At 49.9% G+C, this 19713-nt stretch overlaps 1 protein-coding gene across 2 annotated transcripts in view; it reads right to left on the bottom strand.

Moving 5' to 3' along the window:
* The window catches only part of RET (ret proto-oncogene), a 58344-nt gene extending 38944 nt beyond the window's left edge, over positions 1 to 19400 (bottom strand). For both annotated transcript variants that reach the window (XM_075546755.1, XM_075546754.1), the window contains exon 1: positions 19184 to 19400. In XM_075546755.1, the coding sequence (XP_075402870.1) occupies positions 19184 to 19319 (136 nt within the window). In that variant the 5' untranslated portion in view covers positions 19320 to 19400. The remainder of the gene's footprint in view (positions 1 to 19183) is intronic.
* Between the last annotated feature and the right edge of the window lie 313 nt (positions 19401 to 19713).

Below are 19713 nucleotides of genomic sequence, written 5' to 3'. Positions count from 1 at the left end.
TATGGAACTCATCTGAGATTCCTTAGACTTCATCCTTAATTCTCTGTGGTTGACATACTATCAGCTGGAGATCTCAGTTCGGATCCAAAGGCTTACTGTCTGTGTGTCCTTGGTCTGTCACATTCAGCCAGAGGGTAGCTGAGGCCATATTCACTCTCCTTATACAGCCCCCCTCCCTCCTGACCTGACCCGCCCCCCCATGAAACCAGCCACAGAAATGCAAATGAGCCCCAAAGAGAAAGCGGATGACTACCAACAACTATATGAAACCCAGGATTCTGGATTTCAAAGAAAGGAAACGTGCTAAGCACAGTAATCGCTAAGAGACCCTGGTGTCAGCAGCAGCACTAGCATCTTGCCTGTGGGGCAGGGCCTTCCCAGCAGAACCAGCTTTAAAAGGCACCGTCATGGCTCCTGCACTTCACCAGCGGCGGGGATGCAGATGACATTTCTATTATGACCTGCAGAATCTCCTTAACAGATGATTTCCTAATGCAATCATCTTCACTGGAAATGGGAAACAGACCTGCTGATTCTTCCCCAGGGACTGAGGCTGGGGAGGCGGCCCTGCTCCCTACCCCCACCAAGCCAGCTGTCCATGGTCCTCCAACTCAAACCCAGGCCAGACACGAGGCCTCGAGGCCTTGGTAGGGACAAGTATACGTCTAAGGATGTGACCCATCCACCCCGACTGTCCTCCTTGTGTGACCCAGCAGCAATCTTGATTCCCCTATTAGGGTTTACTGGTTGAGCGATGCCAACATTTAAGGGCTTGGCTATTAAAGGAAGTTTGGCAGTTGGAACCTACCCAGAGGCTCCTTGAAAGACAAGCCTGGTGATCAGTTTCTGAAAGGTCACAGTCTGGAAACCCATTTGGAGCAGTTCTCTTGTGCATCCATATGTCACCATGAGTCAGAATGGACAACATACAAACCATACCTTTTTCACATACAGGTCCCGATGCGACACAGTTTGCAATTGACTTTGAACCTAAAGGTTGGTCGTTTACATATACCCAGAGGTACCACAGAAGATGGATTTGGTAATCTGATTCCATTACAATGATTATTACTGTTGTTAGGTGCCATGGAGCTGATTCTGGTCCATAACGACTGTAGGCATGACAGAACACGAAGCAGTGCGCACTCCTGCTGCATCCTCGCAGTTGTTCCCATGGCGAACCCCTTGTTGTAGGCACCACCTCAGGCTTTCCTCTGGTTCTCATGACTCCTCCATTTGCCAAGTGTGGTGTGCTTCTGCAGGGCCTGGTCTCTCCTGACAACATGTCCAAAGTTTGGAAGATGAAGTCTTACATTCCTTGCCTCTAATGAACACTCTGACAAACAGATTGCTTTGTCTTTTCAGCAGTCCGTGGCACTTTCAATATTCTTCTCCAGCACCACAATCCAAATGCTTCAATTCTTTAGTTTTCCTTATTCAATGTCCAATGTTCACATGCAAAGGAGGCCACGGAAAATACCATGGCTTGGGTCAAGCCTACCTTGCTTTTCAATTAAAGAAGTCTTGTGCAGCAGATTTAGCTAATGCGATGCGTCTTTTGATCTTTCGACAGCTGTTTCCATGAGCATTGATTGTGGATCCAAGCAACCCAAAATCCTGACACCTTCAACCTTTTCTCCATTTATCATGATGTCACTTACTGGTCTGCGTGTGAGGCTCTTGGTCTTCTTTACATTTAGCAGGAACCCACACTGAAAGCTGCAATCACTGATCTTCATCAGTAGGTGCTCCCCACTTTCAGCAAGTAAGGTTGTGTCATCTACATATCTCAGGCTGCCAATAAGCCTTCCTCCACTCCTGATGCTGCGCTGTTCTTCATATAATCCTGCTTCTCTGAGTATTTGCTCAGTATACAGATTGAACAAGTATGGTGTGAGGATTCAACCTTGGCACACACCTTTCCTGATGTTAAACCCTGCAGCAGTCTCTTGTTCCTTTTGCATAACCGCCTCCTGATCCAGGTACAAGTTCTTCGTGAGCACAAGGAAGTGTTCTGGAAGTCCTTTTCTTCTCAAGGTTATTCATAGTTTGTTCACAACCGCACAGTCAAATGCCTTTGCATAGTCAATAAAACACAAATAAACATCTTCTTGGTATTGTCTGCTCTGAGCCAAGAACCATCTGACATCAGCAATGATATCCCTCAGTCCACATCCTTTTCTGAATCAGGCCTGAAGTTCCCTGTCAATGTGCTGCTGCACTCATTCTATGATGATCTTCAGCAAAATGTTATTTGTGTGCAAAATCAATGGTATTATTCTATAGTTTGAGCATTCTGTTGGGTCACCTTTCTGTGGAATGGGTACAAATAGGGATCTCTTCCAGTCAGTCAAGCAGCTGTCTTCCAAATTTCTTGGCATAAATGAGCGAGTGCTTCCAGTGCTTCATCATCTTGCTGAAACATTTCCATTGGTGTTCCATGCGTCCAGTGCCACTTGAATTTCTTCCTTCACTGCCACTGGTTCTTGCTCATAGACTACTTCCATTGCAGGTGGGATGTCAACAAGTTCTTTTTGGTACAGTGACTCTGAATTCTTTCCATCTTCTCTTGATGCTCCCTGCATCATTCAATATCTTGTCCATAGCATCTTTCAATATTTCAACTCGATGCTTGAATTTTCCCTTTAGTTCTTTCAGTTTCAGAAATGCTGAGTGTGCTCTTCTCCCTTGTTTCTTTCTAATTCTAGGCCTCTGCACATTTCATTATAATATTTGGCTTAGTCTTCTTGAGCTTCCCATTGAAATTTTCTATTCAGCTCTTTGACTTCATCCTTTTTTCCATTTGCCTTAGCTTGTCTATGATTAAGATCAAGTTTCAGAATCACTTCTGACAACCACTTTCATCTCTTTCCTGTCTTTTTAATGACCTTCTTCTTCTTCATGAATGATGAGCATGATGTCCTCCCACAGCTCATCAGGTCTTCTGCCATTAGTGTCCAGTGTATCAAATTTGTTCTTGAGCTGTTCTCAAAATTCAGATGGGATAGACTCAAGGTCATATTTGGGCTCTTGTGGATTTGTTTTAATTTTCTCCAGCTTTATCCTTAACTTACATGTGAGCAATTAATGGTCTGTTCCACAGTTGGCCCTTATTCTGGTTTTATCTACTGATATTGAGCTTCTCCATTATGTCTTCCTACAGAGGTAGTGAATTTGATTTTTGTGTATTCCACCTGGTTAGTCCATGTGTAGAGTTGCCTTTTGGGTTGTGGAAACAAGGTATTTTCTATGAACAAGTCATTTTTGCAAAATTTTGTGAAATTCTATCCAGCTTTTGTTCTATCACCAAGACCATATTTTCCAACTACTAGTCCTTCCTCTTTGTTTGCAACGGGCCGTTGCAACATTCCAATTACCAGTAGTCATTAATGAATCTTGATCCCATGTCTGATCAATTTCTGAGTGAAACCATGGTGGTTGCTGCATAAATTTGCATAATTGTTGTAGTGCCTGGATTTCCTTGAAGGTGGATAGATATAGTGATAGATAGCACGAACTTCATGATGGGTTTCGCAATGTCCTTTTTTTTTTTACAATGAATGCCACGCCATCCCTCTTGACAGTGTTATAGCAGGCCTGGTAAATCATATGATTTTTCTGATTCAAAATGTTCACTGCCAGTCCATTTTAGCTAATGTCTAGGATATAGACCTTTTTGTGTTTCGTTGCATTTTTGACCACTTCTAATTTTCCTAGATTTGTACTTTGCGCATTTCGAGTTCAGATGGCTCATTAGCAGAGTTTTGCCTCTGTGTCTCCTTATCTTGAGTCAAGTCCAGTCAGCAAGTGAAGATACAAGCGGCTCTCTCGCACAGACTTTCCTTGACTCACATCTCGGGTGGTCAACTCCACTCTGAGAAACCAGCTCTCCTCAGTTCAAGTGCCCTCAGCCCTGCGGGGCTCATCCTCAGGCTCTCTCTCCAACGATGTTCTTTTCCATTCTGTTTTCAGGGGCTCCTTCAGTTGAAGTGGGGAGTTCCGTCCTTCCTCCATCGTCTGTTCTTAGTCTGGAAGCTTTGCTGAAACCAGTTCACTTTCGGCGTTTGAAATACCAGTGACATCACCCCAGCATCACAGTTACATACAAGCCACCACAGTCTGGCAAACTGACAGACAAGTGGTGGTCCATTTTGATAACAGCCAAGAAAACCTGTTCTGCAACATCTGAGGACCCCATGAGTCAGAATTCATGGTCAGCAACATGGAGCAGTGTTATAATAGGCCAGCCCCTGGGGCTCCATTATTCAACTTCGCTGCCCCCTCCTGTCCCACACACTCTAACTTGGGAAGGTCGATTCTTCTCTTATGTTTCATTGTTATCTCATTCTCTGGAGGCAGTTTTGCTGGGAGATGATCTGGTCAAAGTGTTAAAATCACACTTGCAATCAGGATTCTCTTTAAGGTGGGTGGATGGGCAGCCGCCTGATGTGGAAATCACAATTTTATATTCTTTATTCTTTTTTAACGTGTACCTCCTTTACTGTTTTTATTTGCGTATCACCTGTATGCCATCATAAACCGCCTGTCATATCTTATACTTAAAGCGGTCATGAGGGTCATGCGCCGGTTCTGAAATGATTTGCATCCTATCACTAGCACGACCCCATTGTCCTTTGCTTCCATGGCTGCGGCTACTGTGCGGCTCTGCTTCCTCTTCGTGTCACTGTTTCTCCGTGTTCTCTCTCTGGCTCATTTAGATTTCCTGTCTTTGGTGTTCAAGAGTTTCAGAACAGCTCTCTAACAGACTCTTCAACCCCCTTTGCTGGTGTCCGTATCCTCAGCTCTCTGGGCTCGTCTTGAGCCCTTTCTCTGCCTGTGTTCTCTCTCAGGAAGCTGCAGGCAGCCCTGGATACTTCTCTGTGCATATGAGGCCGGGGTGCACATCACACTGGGCTCTCTTTTTTTTAAGTTGAGAAACTTTTTACAGCAATCTGACACTGTCTCAACACCAAAGTATTTGATTTTAAAAACCCACCAGCAAAATATTCCCCCGCCCCACCAAAGTTGGTCCTTAAATGTGAGAATCTAATGAAACTATTCAGAGTTCCAACTCTTATTACTGTCTATGCTTAAAAAAAACACAAACAAACCAAAACAACCTGGCAGTGTAATTAGAGCAACAAGACTAACACATGCAAATCATTTAAGAATGCGCAATGCATGTCAGGCACTCTCAAACAGTTTCAGAGAAAGAGAGATAAGTCTTTGCTGGGTGAAGTTCTGGGACTGAGTGTGGGACAAAGGACCAGGCATTAGAATGAAAAAGGGGAGTCTGAGGAAGGGGCGTCAGGACTTTGATGGAGGTGTGAACCTGACTCCCTTCCCCATTATTTCCAAACCATCTTCAACTGTCCAGATGAGGTTGCCCTCTTCTTCCACTGTATCTTTTGCTTGCAACATCTGATACTTTCCAAGGGCTCAGAACACTGCCATTCTTCTGGGAAGTAAATATCTTCCGCTCCTTATTATCCACTTTTTACAAGAAACGATTGATTAATTTCTCTAATATTTTGATGTAGGAAGCACCAACGCTGGCCATTCACTTGGAACACTTTCTCCGAAGTGCTTCTAAAGTCCTGGACCAGCTGTGTCAGCATCACCAAGAAGCTTGCTAGAAATGCAGACGCACCGGCAGGGCAACTCAATCAGAATCTGCATTTTAACAATACAATTCTAGTCATATGCTCATTCACCTCCTGAGCACTCTCACTAAGAATTCCTAAAAGAAATAAGATAAGCAAGTCCAAAGAGGGCAAGGTAAAGACAGAGATTCAGGTCCAACTATGGGAATTGAGGAAAGTATGAATGATGCCCATCCGTTCTTTCATTCAGTCAGCGAGCAATTTCTGATGGCTTCCTACATAGCACACTAGCATGAGGGAGGCACCGACAAAGAAGATGTCTCTGTTTCACGGATCTAATGGTCAATATTCTTAATAGCCTTGAAAATAATACTTGTTCATTCGTTTTGTGATTTCTATGCTTGGAGAGGGCAAAAGGAACTTCACTGAGAGGATGCTATTTGAGCTCAATCCTAAAGGAAGCTCGGAAAACAAGAGGTACCAGGTAGATTGGAAAAGAAAGACATTCCAGGCAGGACTACAGCTTGGACATAATAACAAATTCATTGCGTACAACTATAGTAATATGCATCCCTTCCCCTCTAAAAGACTTTAATATGTAGAGTCACAAGCTGTTCTGCTTTACCTGAGCGTGAATAGTTTCCTGGGACACAGGACTTAGAGTGTAATTGTGTTCTTAGCATACCATCACGCTCCTTGCTACATTTACTCCCATGCTTTACTCTGCTTCTCCTACTTTTCCCCATCCCTTCCAGGGATCAGGCGAAACACCCCAATAAGCCTGAATGCTTCCCTTCTTGCCTCCTCACCCCTCGTTCACTGACTCTCTATCGGCCCCCACAGCACAGGCCCCCATCCTTTCTTACTTGGACCACCTCCATGGTCTGTCTCTCCACCAGTCTCCCAGTTCATGTTTGCCCCCACAGGCTACTTGAAAGCAACAACAACAACAACAGTGTCAGATCGTCACCCTTTGCTTCGTCTTCATTTCCTTGCTTGTAGACTAAAGCACCATTATCCTCTAGAAACTGCAAGGGTAAGTTTCCCAACCTCAGCTCCACGTTTCCTTTAGGTGTCACTGTCACCCCGCAACTCATGGAATGAGTGGAAAGAAGGAGTAAATTAATGAATGCACCAATGAATAAATACACTAATTAATAAATCATTAAAAAAATTATTTTATCGGTGGCTGGTACAACTCTTATCACAATCCATCCATCCATTCATTGTGTCAAGCACATTTGTACATTTGTTGCCATCATCATTCTGAAAACACTTGCTTTCTACTTGGGTCCTTGGTATCAGCTCCTCATTTTCCCTCTCCCTCCCCACTCCCCCTCCGTAATAACCCTTGATAATTTATAAATTATTATTATGTTGTCATATCTTACACTGCCCGATGTCTACCTTCACCATTCACCCACTTTTCTGTTGTCTATCCCCAAGGGAGGAGGTTATATGTAGATCCTTGTAATTGGCAATCCCTTTCCACCCCATCCTCCCTTCACCCTCCCGGTATCACCACTCTCACCACTGGTCCTGAAGGGATCATCTATCCTGGATTCCCTGTGTTCCCAGTTCTTATCTGTACCAGTGTCCATCCTCTGGGCTAGCCGGATTTGTAAATAATCTTATGTGCAGTGGTGCGCAGGAGAAAGACGGGGTTTACTAATCCCGTTAACAGTTACAGGTCTCAGACACTCACAGCGGGTAGTCCTCCCTGTCCTATAGGGTCACTATGAGTTGGCATTGACCACATGGTAGTGAGTTTGGTTTTTCTTTTTGTTTGATGTGCAGGGCAGCGAGATGGTCAATAATGGGGAACAGGGAGCTGCTGAGGCCAGAGGGGTCAGCTCAGGCTATATCGCCTCGGATACACATTATAGACCCTGGGATTGCAGTGGGCTAAGAGTAGCAGGACCAGAGGGGCAGAGTCGTGTTGGTCACCCTTGTATACTCACAAACCATGTAGGGGCCCTCAGTGTCTTCCCGGACACGGACATGACAGGCTCAGAGATGCTGGTTGCTCACAGCTGAACAAACAAGTCATTAGACTGAGCACAAAGCCATGAATTGGGCTCAGGAAACCAATTCCCTCAGGGGCTGAGGAACATTATTAAACAAGTGGGATCACCTACAATCAGTCTCTAGACCTTACGATTGTTCCTTTGTCACAGAAGAAAGCTATAAGACTGTGATTTAATGATCTTTTTAGGAGGAAATGCAGATTAAGGGAAGTTCTACTGCGAATAAGAAATTGGGGATGTTTTAGGGGAAAATCGCAGTTGAAAAGATGTGCCCACAGCTAAATCTTTAGCCAGAGTCAAGGCCAAGCAGAAACACGGAGTCACTAAGCTCTTGACACCATCTGACATTCCCTCAGTGCTGTCCCCGGTGCTTGATGGGAGGGGAGTAAATACCTGCGCACAGCTGTTTTTGCACGTATGTAATTCCCAGCTGTCATCAAGTCAGGGATACTGACATCCAGGGATAGAAAGCCCTGAATGGCCAGAAAAGCCACCATCCAGCAGGGTCAGGATAGGAACGGCTATGGGATAGATAAACCTGGCCACCTGTGCCAACCCTCGTGCCAGAGTGGAAAGGATCAAGAGCCCATGGAGGTGGAAGACTCAGTTGTGACAGCCACTAAATATACAGTAGGGACCGCATCTGAGGCCTGAACATTGTGTGGTCCACAAAAGCGCTTTCACGTAGTTTCTTTTAAAATGAGAAGGAAAGAGCAAATATAATAATAAGGAGTAGTGAATAGAGGCTAGGTTACATTTCTTTTTAAACTAACACATGCAAAATATATATCATTTTATTTTATGGAAGAAGGTTCTGTGAAGGAGGAGTGCCTGGGACCATAAAAGTCACACTGCGACCCTGGCTCCACAGTCATCACAGCACAAATGCCTACCACCCCCCCCACCCCACCCCCTGAAAGACGGGGCTCCTCGTCATGCCCATCTGACCTCGGATCAAACCCCATTAGTGGAAGCAGCGACCCTTCAAGGCCATAGCAGGCAGAAGCCAACTTGAGGCCAGTCTGTTTCTGTTCATAGTTTACCCTTGTTGCCGGATGGGAGGTAAGTAGAGAGTTGGGCCACAGTGGGTCACAGCACCTTCACAAACAGGTGGCGCCCCTGGGACAGATGCCTGGTATTAGCTTGCAAACAATGAATGTCGTTCTTTTTGTCTGCCTTCCAAATTCAGCACCCACCCCCATCTCTGAAGGGTGACCTCACTGACTTTTGCTTCCAACATCTCAGAACTCAATGGTCACTCTCCACATTAAACACCTGCACAATCTCACTCTTCTTGTCACACCTTCCCTGGTTATTTTCATGGGTTCAATTTTGTGAACCGTCCAGAAAATGTCCTCGAAGAGTCTAGTTGGTCCATACCTGCTCTGCTTTCAGGATCTTCCCATCCTTAATCATCTGCTTCAATACCTGCTGTGTGACCCAGGGCAGGGGAGGGGTCCCAATGTGGGTAGAGTGTCACCCAAGAGCTGTCTTGCTGGGCTTCGACCTGGGCCAGAGGTGGAGGGAGGACAGATGGGGGAAGGCCAGCACAGAGCTTTCATCCCTGCAGTCACACCTTCTGATTCCATTCAGATTCTGATATGCAGCTCTCTCTTGATTTCCCAATGTAGGACAGAGGTATATTACTATCCCTACTTCATTCTGGGATAGCCAGGCTACAGGTTTTATGATACTCCTGAAATGGTGTGATTCTCTGCCAGGGGGGCATAGGTGGTGGTGCAGCTGAGGGTCTGGGGAGTGAGATGATTGTTCCAGATCCACCACTCCAGAGCTGGCCTTCCACAGTAGACGCTAGTCCTTTGCACCCCGAACGCCTCAGAGCCCACTAACTCACTCAACCCCCACCGGACCAGCTGCAGCAACCTCATTGCAGGAATGATGGACGCTCCTGCCCACTGTGATTTCCCAGCTGCTGCTGAGTTAATCACCAGCCTTGCGGGCAGTTCCTTCCGGCTTCTTTGCAAAGGAAACTGCCAATTAGGGTTATAATTAATTTTCTTTCCCAGGGCAAGGCCTGGCTGTAAAATGACAGGCCACCCAAGTGGCCTGCTGGTGGTGTGAGGCTCACCAGGCCCCTGGGGTCCAGGGCCCAAGACCCTCATCAACTGTCCTGTGAGCCTCCCTGAGTCTGTGGGACATATGACCACGCAGATGAGATGTGAGTCGTGTTTCTGGCCTCATCGACCACCCCCATGAATGCAAGCAGGCACCCTGACCTAGAGTTTGTCTGCAGGACTCTTTACCCTCATCTCAGAAGCTCCAGGAAGAGAGATCATCCTGACCACTTCAGCATTTCCAGCACCCTGCCTGCCTGTGTCTATACCAACCAAGGGAAGTTTGTCTGGGCCATGGCGTTCTTAATAGGCATTGTCCCATTTCGCTGGAAACAGGTGTCACCATGACACTTGTATGACAGTAGCAAGGCCAAGCCCTCATCCTCCAACAGAAACAAAGGCAGAAAAGAGGTACACTGTCTGCTCACAGCTGCACAGACAAGGGCTGGGACTTTAAGCCTGGGCCATGGTCTGAGTCAGACTAGAATAGATGTCTGTGCTTTTCTGTCCAAAGCAAAGGTTCCTTCCCAAAAGAGGATCAAAACATGCCCACCTGCTGGCAGGTCAGGCCTAAAATGTCCCTGAAAACCCATCAGCAGACTTCCTCAGCCCAGGTAGCAGCAGGTACCCTTCATTTCCTGGCACAAACTTGGCCTTTAGCAAGTCATTGGAATAAACAGAAGTGGGGAGTTTGGAGAATGAGGAAGGGACTGTGGCCCAGCAGTAGGCAACCTCCTCCCCAACCCCCCCCCCACCCCCAGTCACAGAAAGACGTTTGACAGCACCGAGCCTCTCCTGCTTGGGGGGACCCTATCACAAGGAGGTCACAAGCCTCGATCCAAATGAGGAGGTTCAGCGGGATGTGATAAGAGAGATCAAAGACAAGGACAGAGCTGGGCTCTCCCCATCTCTTTCCTTGCCAGCTGTGTGGTCAGGCATGTGAGTACTAATCGAGACTGAAGAGAGAAACTCCCCACTGCCGAGTACAGAATAGTTCTTATGAATAACAGTCTTCTCTGCTCACCTTCCTCCCAATAGGGAATTAGGATCCAGGCTGAGGGCAAGGTGCCTTATCTTCCCCGGGGCTTGCCGATGCTTTCACTGCCTCTATGTTGACCTCTGCCCTCAGGCAAGCGCTGGCTTACCCGCAACTCCGGGTGTTAAGTTCAGGCCAGAGCCAAGATGTTCAGCAGTGAGACCTGCTGCTGCTACTGTGTTTCCACCATCCAACCCAGTGCACAGATGCAGGGCCAGTGGGGCGTCCCAGCACCCTCACATGCCTGGAAGGACGTAGCGTGGCAAACACTCGGGCCTGCATAAGCCACTGGGAGTGTCTGAGAATGGGGGGGCAAGGAGAGGGAAGTCCTGTTTTGGAGGGTGGGGGAGGGAGGAGAGTCTGTCTACAGTTTGCCTGCGTGTCCTCAGAAAATGGCTCTAAGGGCCAGCAGCATGACATCATGCAGTTGTGATTACAGTAATCGAGTTACACATTGTCTGCCGGGTCATTTTTAGAGTCTGGACTGTGAGGAGCAAGAGGATGCAGCACCTGGATTCCAGTGCTGGACGGACCCGGTTTGCCAGGTGGGTCACTGTGCCCCCAACACCTCCTGTTCTTCCTGGGGGCACCTCCTGGGCATTTGATAGAGGACTTGCCTCAGGGAGGTTTGTGCTCAATGTGGCGTTAGGATCCAGAACTTTCAAGGACATCCTCAGTGTCCCAATAGGGTCATTGCTGACTTAATTGACAGACAAGGGCACTTGGGGAACTTCTGTTCTCCTCAATAAAACCTAGGGTTGAAGTACTGACAGCAACAGCACTGGATAAAACACTTCTTTGCAATACAGAGTGAAGGGACAGTGAAGCAAAAGTAAAGCATGTGAAAATAAAAGAAACATTTATTCTAAATGGACAAAGGACTTAAATAGACATTTTTTCAAAGATATAAAATGATCATCAAGCGCCATTAAAATAAACTCAGTCTCATTATTTATTAGAATTAGAACTTCTCTGTGAAGAGTCTATTGCAATTGTCATTCCTCCATCTCCACCAGCTGTTGGCCACCACAGGCCCCTGAGGTGCAGAGCATGGACTGGGCTGGAGTGCGTCTAGGGAATGTGGAGGGCCTGGAGAGAGGGAAGTCTTCCAAGAAAGAGTGTGCTCCTCCCGCTGGATCCTCAGTACTTCCAGATATGTGATCAAGAAACAAGGACAAAGTGATGTCCACCAACCTCAAGCCTAGTGCCTCAGAAATCTGCACCCCTCAGATCCTACCAGCACTCAGAAGTGACGGGACGGAAGCAGCATCTCAGACGCCCCCCAGCCTGGCGAGGAGGAGAACGACTGTGTTAAGTCACTGACGTAGGGTGCTCTGTAACCAACCAGAGTCTTGCCTTTCCTGGCCATAGGCTGGAGAAGACAGAAGATCCCAGTAGTTCTTTGTTCACCCTTGCATGGCTTTCTCAGTTCTGTAGGGTTACAATGGATGGGTGTCTTGAAAGAACATTCACTGGTTTGCACAACAACTGTCAACCATTTTAGGACAGGGGAAGTAAACACAGTTAAGGAACCAAGGACGCTTCTCAGGTACCTGCCCAGTCATCAGTAGTGAGCTCCTCAGAGGTGGGCGGAAATGGATCCTTAGCTCTTGGTTCGGAGCACTAACTGGACCTTCTGCCAACCTCTTCAGCCTCCAAAGAAAGTAGCAGAGCTCCAGGGCATGGTAGGAGACCTAGGCAGAGCCACAGGGAGAACCCATTCCCATTGCTAAGACCGTCAAACTTCACTGGTCACAAACCTGTGAGGAAGAAGCTCAATAACCCCTCACCTCCCACTTGGCACCCCTAATTCTAACCCTCGGACACTTTATGCCTCTCTGTACTCCACTACTCACTTCCATCCATCCACTGTACCCTTTCACCCCCACTTCTCCTTCCCCTTTGTCCCTCACTGACCCCCAGCTTTAGTCTGCATTTCCTTCTCCCCCCCTCCACTCAGTGCCCTTTAATCAATTGCTCCTTGGGCACATCTAGTCACCCATCCCCACTTTGTGGCCCTCATCACCCCCACTTTCACTCTGTGCCTCTCCCACTTCCTCCTATGTTGCTCACTCTCCCTTGAGCACCTCTTCCACCACACCCTTGTTTCTGTGCCCCTCCTTCACCCTACTCTCACTTAAGGACACCTTCAGTCACACTCCCATGCCCCCACTGTACACCCCACCACTTCAGGCCCAGCACACATCTTTCCCAGCTTCTTCCAGACAATCACTGAATTTTAGGAAAGGACATTCCCCCCGCCCTCCTCCACTTTTTCCTTCCTGGAACACAGGGTTGAGAACCATTAGAATTTTCCAGCCATCATAGACTTAAGAGGAAACTGGAGAGAGTTCTGGCGACACTGCCAGAGATTTTGGCTTTTTCCAGCAGGAGCACCTCAGGGAGTAAGGTTGGGGCAAGGGAGGCTAGGCTGACGGCCTTGTCTCCCTCCCTCTCGCTTCACCACAGCACGCTGCTTCTCTGTCTCCACTCCCTGCCTCTGAGCACTTCCCTGCAAAGTGTACTTCTGCAGGAACCAGATGCCCAGCACCGTAGGGCGCAGAGTAGTGGAAGATGGCATGAGCACCTTATCCTAGGACTAGGCCCTGAGGAGCCCAGGCAGCTCCCTTGAGCATATTCTTGGGACCAGGTGCACAGCTGACCTTTCTGGGGCAGTGGCACTTGGTGGAACCATCATGAGGCACAAACAGAGGTGTTTGCATCGTTCAGCCACTTGCCCTCCCTGAGGCTGCAAGAAAGGCCTGAGAGAGAAGCAGGTATGTCAGCCACCACTGTGCCTCCCAGAACCTACCATCCTTCACGTATCCTGTGCCAGGCTTTCTGCAGCACCAGCTCCGGCAAGGAGTTGCTAAGGGCGCAGTGATCTCTTCAGTGGACAGTCAAGAATCTACTGGCTTTACAGCCTTGGGCCTAGGGGATGGGACTGAGGGGTCCTTGAGGTCTCCCACAACTGCGTAGCCCATGTGACCTGGTGGAAGGAGCAGGTGGGGAGGCAGGTCAGTTAGACCCTTGGAGTCCCAGGAGTGAAGGAGGGCTTTTTAATTCTCCAAATATCCAGAATACCCACCCCACCCCAACTCCCATCCCATGCTACCTGAGTCCAGTGCCTAAGGAAGCAGCAAGACCATGTAACACAAGAGCTACTCAGGCCCCAGGCCACCAGACAAACCTGCCAGGTCACAGCATATTTGAATTGAACAGACCCCGGCCTGGATGACTCACAGTTGCCTCACAAAACATAAGGCTATTTACAGAGTTAGACTCGGAAAATGCCTGGAGGGACCCTCCCACTCACAGTGTTACCCTTTCTGCCAGTACTTCCAGCTGGCTGCCTGACCTCCACTTGGAAGGCCCCTTCTGCCACGTGGACAGGTCTCTTGCCTTGCCTCTTCGAGAATTCTTCCCAACCTCTGAACCCCCACACAGGTTAAATTGTATATTTAGTGTTTCTTGTCCCTATGGAAGCATGTGCTCCCAGAGAAGTGTCTGGGACTATAGGCAGTCACACTGAGTGTCTGGGGGTTAACTGTTGTTACTATTAATTCAATTAACAAGACAATTAATTGAGGAAATAAGCTAAGTCTGAGCTAAACTGCCAGTTCGGGAACCATGTGAGCCAACACTACTAGCAAACACTGCAGTCAGCCTGTTGGCACCAAGCCCCCATGTCCTCCTTATATTCACAGAAAGGAGCAAGCAACACACTGTAGTCACTACCATGGGCCAGAAGGGTTTCTTGGGGGAGCCCGAGCATTGGAGATGGGAGTGGATGATGGGGGTGGGTGGTGATGGTAAGGGAATGTGACTGCCTCCTGTTACCTTGACTTTGCGAGACCTGAGATGAAGTCATTTGCGTTAAGCTCCATGTCAATAAACTAGCACCTAGCTAGTTTCTAGTTCCAATAATGCCCGACCTTCCTAGTAGCTGAAACCTAAGTCAAACAACAGAAACCTAAGTTAATCAACTAGGATTTGCCTACTTGGTTTGACCTATTCAAAATTTCCCCTTGATCCCAAGTAAAGAAAATGTCCGCTGACCAATCTGAAATCGCTTCCTTCCTGTGTAGCAGTGCTTACAAGCACGCTCTCTTTGTCTGCTCTTCTGAATGGTCGTCTGACCCACAGCTCACGCATTCCCCAATTCGCGAATCAAAGCGTAAAGCTTAAGAGTTGACACACAAATGTAATACTGACAAAATGTTATTTTTAACACCTTCTCTGAGTCTAGCCCTATCCTGCTTCCTCTCTGTGTCTGGTAGTAACCTGAGACACTGGGTACTTATATGGGGTGTTCTGGTCACCCACATGCTCCACCACCAGCACAGGGCTCTGCCCCAGCCCCAGCCCCAGCCCCCAACACACACACACACACACACACACACACACACAGCTCTGATCTTTCTCCTCCTGCAGCACTGCAGAGGCCCAGCCACACCCACCAGGCCCCTGATCTGTAGAGCCCACCTTTCCTGTAGGGCAGACTCTACCTACAAACACCAGAGACAGCCCAACAGGCCTATGGCCTTGCTGGTGCCGTAACATCATGATCGACATAGGAAGACGCTAGGACCCAGCGGGCCTCAGAGCATAGGGTTACAAGTCTCTCACTGGTCTGGATAGCGCTACACCAGGCACATAAACACCAAGGAGCAGGGCAAGCAGAGGCCAGTCTAAGGTGGGGTACGCGTTCTGAGTACCACTTAAGGCAGGAAACTGTCAAGGATCAGTTTCTACTAGCCACTGCAGTTTCATTTTCCTGCAGCGAGAAATGATTCCACAACGTAACTGCCACCGGTGGTGTTTTCCACAGATACGGTGCTGAGGGAAGGTGAGCAGTGGGGGTGCCCAAGGCACCCTCCAACCACCAACCCACAAGCCTGGTACCTACCACTGCGCGAGGTGCCCGCAAGCCTGGTAGTCAGCATTAAGGACCTTTGCAGCGTTGTCAAGAAGAAGATAAGCTTGCCCAGCACTGCCAGGATGGACAGCGATTTGTGGGCCGACTGCTGCAGACATCAGGACAGGGGGATCCAGGCTGTAAAAGGGGCTCAATAGGCACCTTCCGGAAGGCACCAGAGGAGGATGCAAATGCTGGGCCTTCCCTTCCCCTGGCACCTCAGGCTCCATTTTAACAGATAGCATATATTTTAATTCATTTTCTCCTCTCCTGCCTAAAAGGCCATTAGCTCCCCATTAGGTGGATGCATCCCACTTTCTTTATACAACCAAGGAAACCATGCTTTACTTAGGCATCCCTAAAGCAATTCTGTGGAATAAAGGCAATTTGGTGAAGGAGCTCAGTAAATGTCCCCAGTTGCTGCTCTGGGTTCAAAGGCCCCACCCTCAGGAGCCTCCCAGTTGGAGTAGGCCCTGTCCCTGAGAGGCTCCTGGTGCCAGGGGAGGCTCAGTGGGTTGTAGAGAAGAAAGACTAGGGCCAGGCCCTGCTTGAGAAAGAGACCATGTCGTCCACTTGCCCCTGACCCAAGGAAAAAGGAAGAGTCATAAGAGAAGGAAGAAGCCACACTTGAGGAGCTTCTTGATGACTCAGACTGTAATACCGGCAGAAGCAGGCATCCCAGGACCCGCAGTAGTGGATGCACTGCCAGGGCATGACAAGTCCTCCTAGGGGAGGGCCCCAGAATCTGTGGGCAGAGAGGCAGAGCTGTCCCGGCATCCAGAAGCACTAGGTGCAATGGACTCCAAGATGCCTGGCCCTGAAGCTGACAGCAGTGAAGCCCTAGGAGGTGCTGTGGCGGTCAGAGAGTGGAGGTTCAGGCTAGGACTACAGGGCGAACCCCAAAGCCAAAGCTGCTTCCTTACCTGAAAGGCTGTGCATGTGTTGAGAAACAAAGCTGGGAATTCCTAAGGACAACTTAAAAAATCATTGTACTGGGGCTCGTACAGCTCTTCTCACAATCCATCCCTCCATCCACTGCGCCGAGCACATCTGTACATGTGCTGCCATCATCCTCTAAACATTTGCTTTCTGCTTGTGCCCTTGATATCAGCTCATTTCCCCTCCCTTCCCGCCCCCTCAACCTCATGAACCCTTGATAATTTATAAATTATTATTATTTTGTCATATCTTACACTGCCCAATGTCTCCCTTCGCCCACTTTTCTGGTATCCAGAAAAGGAGTAATATCCAGGGAGGGAGTAATATGTAGATCCTTGTAACTGGTTCCCCCTTTCTACCCCACCTTCCCTCCACCCTCCCGGTACCGCCACTCGCACCACTGGTCCTGAAGGCTTCATCTGTCCTAAGGACAACTTTTAAGTCGAGATCCCCTGTGTGAAAAGGCCTTACCCTGAGTTACAAGACAGGGAGGGTCAGATCATTGAAGTGCAGTTCCTGGGTGGTTGGGGGGGGAGGGGCGGTGGAAAGGGGCAGTCTGTGGATGAGTGGGTAGGGAATTGACTGGGTTCATTGTGTGTGCCCGTTGAGGGTGAGCCTCAGGGCTCAGAAATGGGAATGTGTGCTTGTGTGAATCCCAGGCCTTCTTGCATCCATGGGCGTATTCTTGTGATCATGGCTGGGTATGGATATGAAACATGCTCATTCTGTTTGGTTCATGGCCCTGCTCTGAGGCCAGCCGTTTCTTCCAATGCACTCTAGTCTAGGTCATTACCTCTTCATCTGAGCTGTCCTCTCCCTCTTCCTCACTTAGGACCCAGTTTAAAAAGGAACGTCCCACCCTGGGGAGCGGTCTGCATCTAACTAGGGAGGATTCTCATCCTCTGGAGACCCAGCCCAGGCCCCAGGAAGCAGCCCTGCAGTGTCTGCCACTGGAGGCTGCATCCACCACTGGGTTTCCTGAGGCCCAGCCCTGGCTCTTGCATTGGCACTAGGCGGAGGGTTTTGCTCTCTGGAGTGATCCAAGGAGAGCAGTTCAATGTAACGCTGAAAACCTATCCAGCGCCCATGTGTCCAGCGTGTGTAGCATCACCACAACTAAACCTGACTTCTTGGGTCATTTGGGCTCAGCTTTCCTGGATGACAGAGGCTGCCTGCTGTCACCCAACTCCACCGGCCAGGGTTCTCGGGTCAGGATGCCAATTGCATTCTTGCCAAGGCTGTCTGGTACCACAGCTTTAAGGTCTAATGGGGCTGGAAGGCTGTCTAGGGCAGTAACCAGATTCAAAATCTATAAAGTTATAAGCTAGAGTCACAACGGAGCTTCCAAAGCCCGAATTGCACCACATGAAGCCAGCTTGCGTCTGTCTTCCCTCTACAGGGCTGTGACCTGGGACTAGGCGGGCACCCTCTATTCCCATTCTCCTAGACAGCAAGGAAAGAGTTTATCCCCAAATGTGACTCACTGTCCTCATCTCCTCTCTACTCCCGCTCCAGTCGCTACCCTGGCAGGCCTGTGAGCCCAGAGCTGGCGCAGAGACCAGAACTAGAAGGAAGGTGATCTCTTGAGATCCCAAAAGCCCCAGGAAAAGAAAATCCTTTGTAAGAAGTGGGGGAGGGTGACCTGCTCCTCACTCCTGAAGGAAACTTGGAGAGCACATAAGCGCTGAAGAGAAAAAGAGGGTGGCAAATCTGAGAGTCACTTAAATACATGGCCAGGGGATGTACAGCTTCGGGGTTCATCCAGCCATCCGTAGTATGAGGGAGGGGGCGGTGACTAGCCTTTGCAGGGCCACACCTAATGCTGGATCCTTACCCTCGATTTCACAAAGCCCAGCAGATTTCCGCCCCTCCATAACCTGATGAAGAATTTTTTTTTAATCAGGTTGGCCCAGAGCCTTCCTCAGGCCCCTAAGGATGCTGGGTGGGGCTCGGACCACACTCTGGCCTTGGCGAGAAGACCTGACTAGTGCGAGCGGACCCTCGAGAGCTTTCTCCAGTAACCCAGGTTTTCTATTTTTACAGAAAGAATGGGAAGGCAGATCACAGAAAACCAACCTTCTGTGAGGAGCTGATTCCCCTCGGCACCCTAGGCGGCCAGGGCGTCCAAATGGAGGAAGGACTTCAAAGACCTGGCGCGCAAAAAGGCGTCCAAGAGGGCGAAATCTTGTGCAGAAATCCAAGTCCCCGTTTTCAGGACCCCATTCTGCCGAACCCGCCGCCAGCGCCGCAACCGCAAGATGCGAACTGTTCGCTCCGGGGCACCCACGCGGCTCGAAGCGCCTCAGGCTGGAACGCTGGGCTGCGGCTTCCTGGATCGGGACCCTGATCCAGCCCGCGTCCCCAGCTCCGGTTCTGGAAGCTGGCCCCCTCTCCCGAGCGCCGTTCCAGCCGCCCGGGCCCCGCCGCGCCGCGCCCTAGGCGCCCGCCCGCCGCCGCCTCGCAGCGAGACCCAGCGGCTGGAGGTGGGAGCGCCGGTCCCCGCCGGCGGCAAGCCGTTCCCGAGCGCCCGCTCAGCGCGCAGCGCCAACTTCGTGCCGGCGTCTGCCCGCCGTGGCAAGACTTACCTTCGCCCAGCAGCGACAGCAGCAGCAGCATCCACCATCGGCCGGCGCTGCCCGGCGCCTTCGCCATCGCCGTGCGCTCCCGGGTTGGGGCTGGAGGGAGTGCCGGGCGGGCGAGTTGCGGCCGCGGGGGTAGCATTCAGCTGGGCCGCCCCATGCCGGCGCGAGGCGCTTCGGACGAGGCAGACACCGCGGACTCGGGCGAGGACAGGCGCTGGGCCGCCCGCTACCCCGGACTGAGGCGAGGCGGGTGCAGATGCCGGGTGGGGTAGGAATGGGGCGCGGGGCGGGGCGGGGCCGGGGGCGGGGCGATAGGCCGGTTCTGGGGCAGGGTGCCGGCTGGAGAACTGCAGGGTGCGGACCCGGAGTGGTGGAAGCCGGGTGTAGGTGGAAGCTGGAGGTGGACCTCAGCGGAGCGGGTTGCTGGCCGGCACGGGCCAGAGCGCTCCCCAAGTGAGGCTTAGAATGGGGCAGAGTGTGGGCTGGAGAAGGTCGGGAGGCGGGGCACGACGGGGAGCTGAGCACCGGCACCC

This window comes from Tenrec ecaudatus, chromosome 4, assembly GCF_050624435.1.
Source record: "Tenrec ecaudatus isolate mTenEca1 chromosome 4, mTenEca1.hap1, whole genome shotgun sequence".
Taxonomy (NCBI): Eukaryota; Metazoa; Chordata; class Mammalia; order Afrosoricida; family Tenrecidae; genus Tenrec; species Tenrec ecaudatus.
The sequence above is the reverse complement of the archived record's forward strand: the minus strand, read 5'-3'. Positions and strand labels throughout refer to the sequence as shown.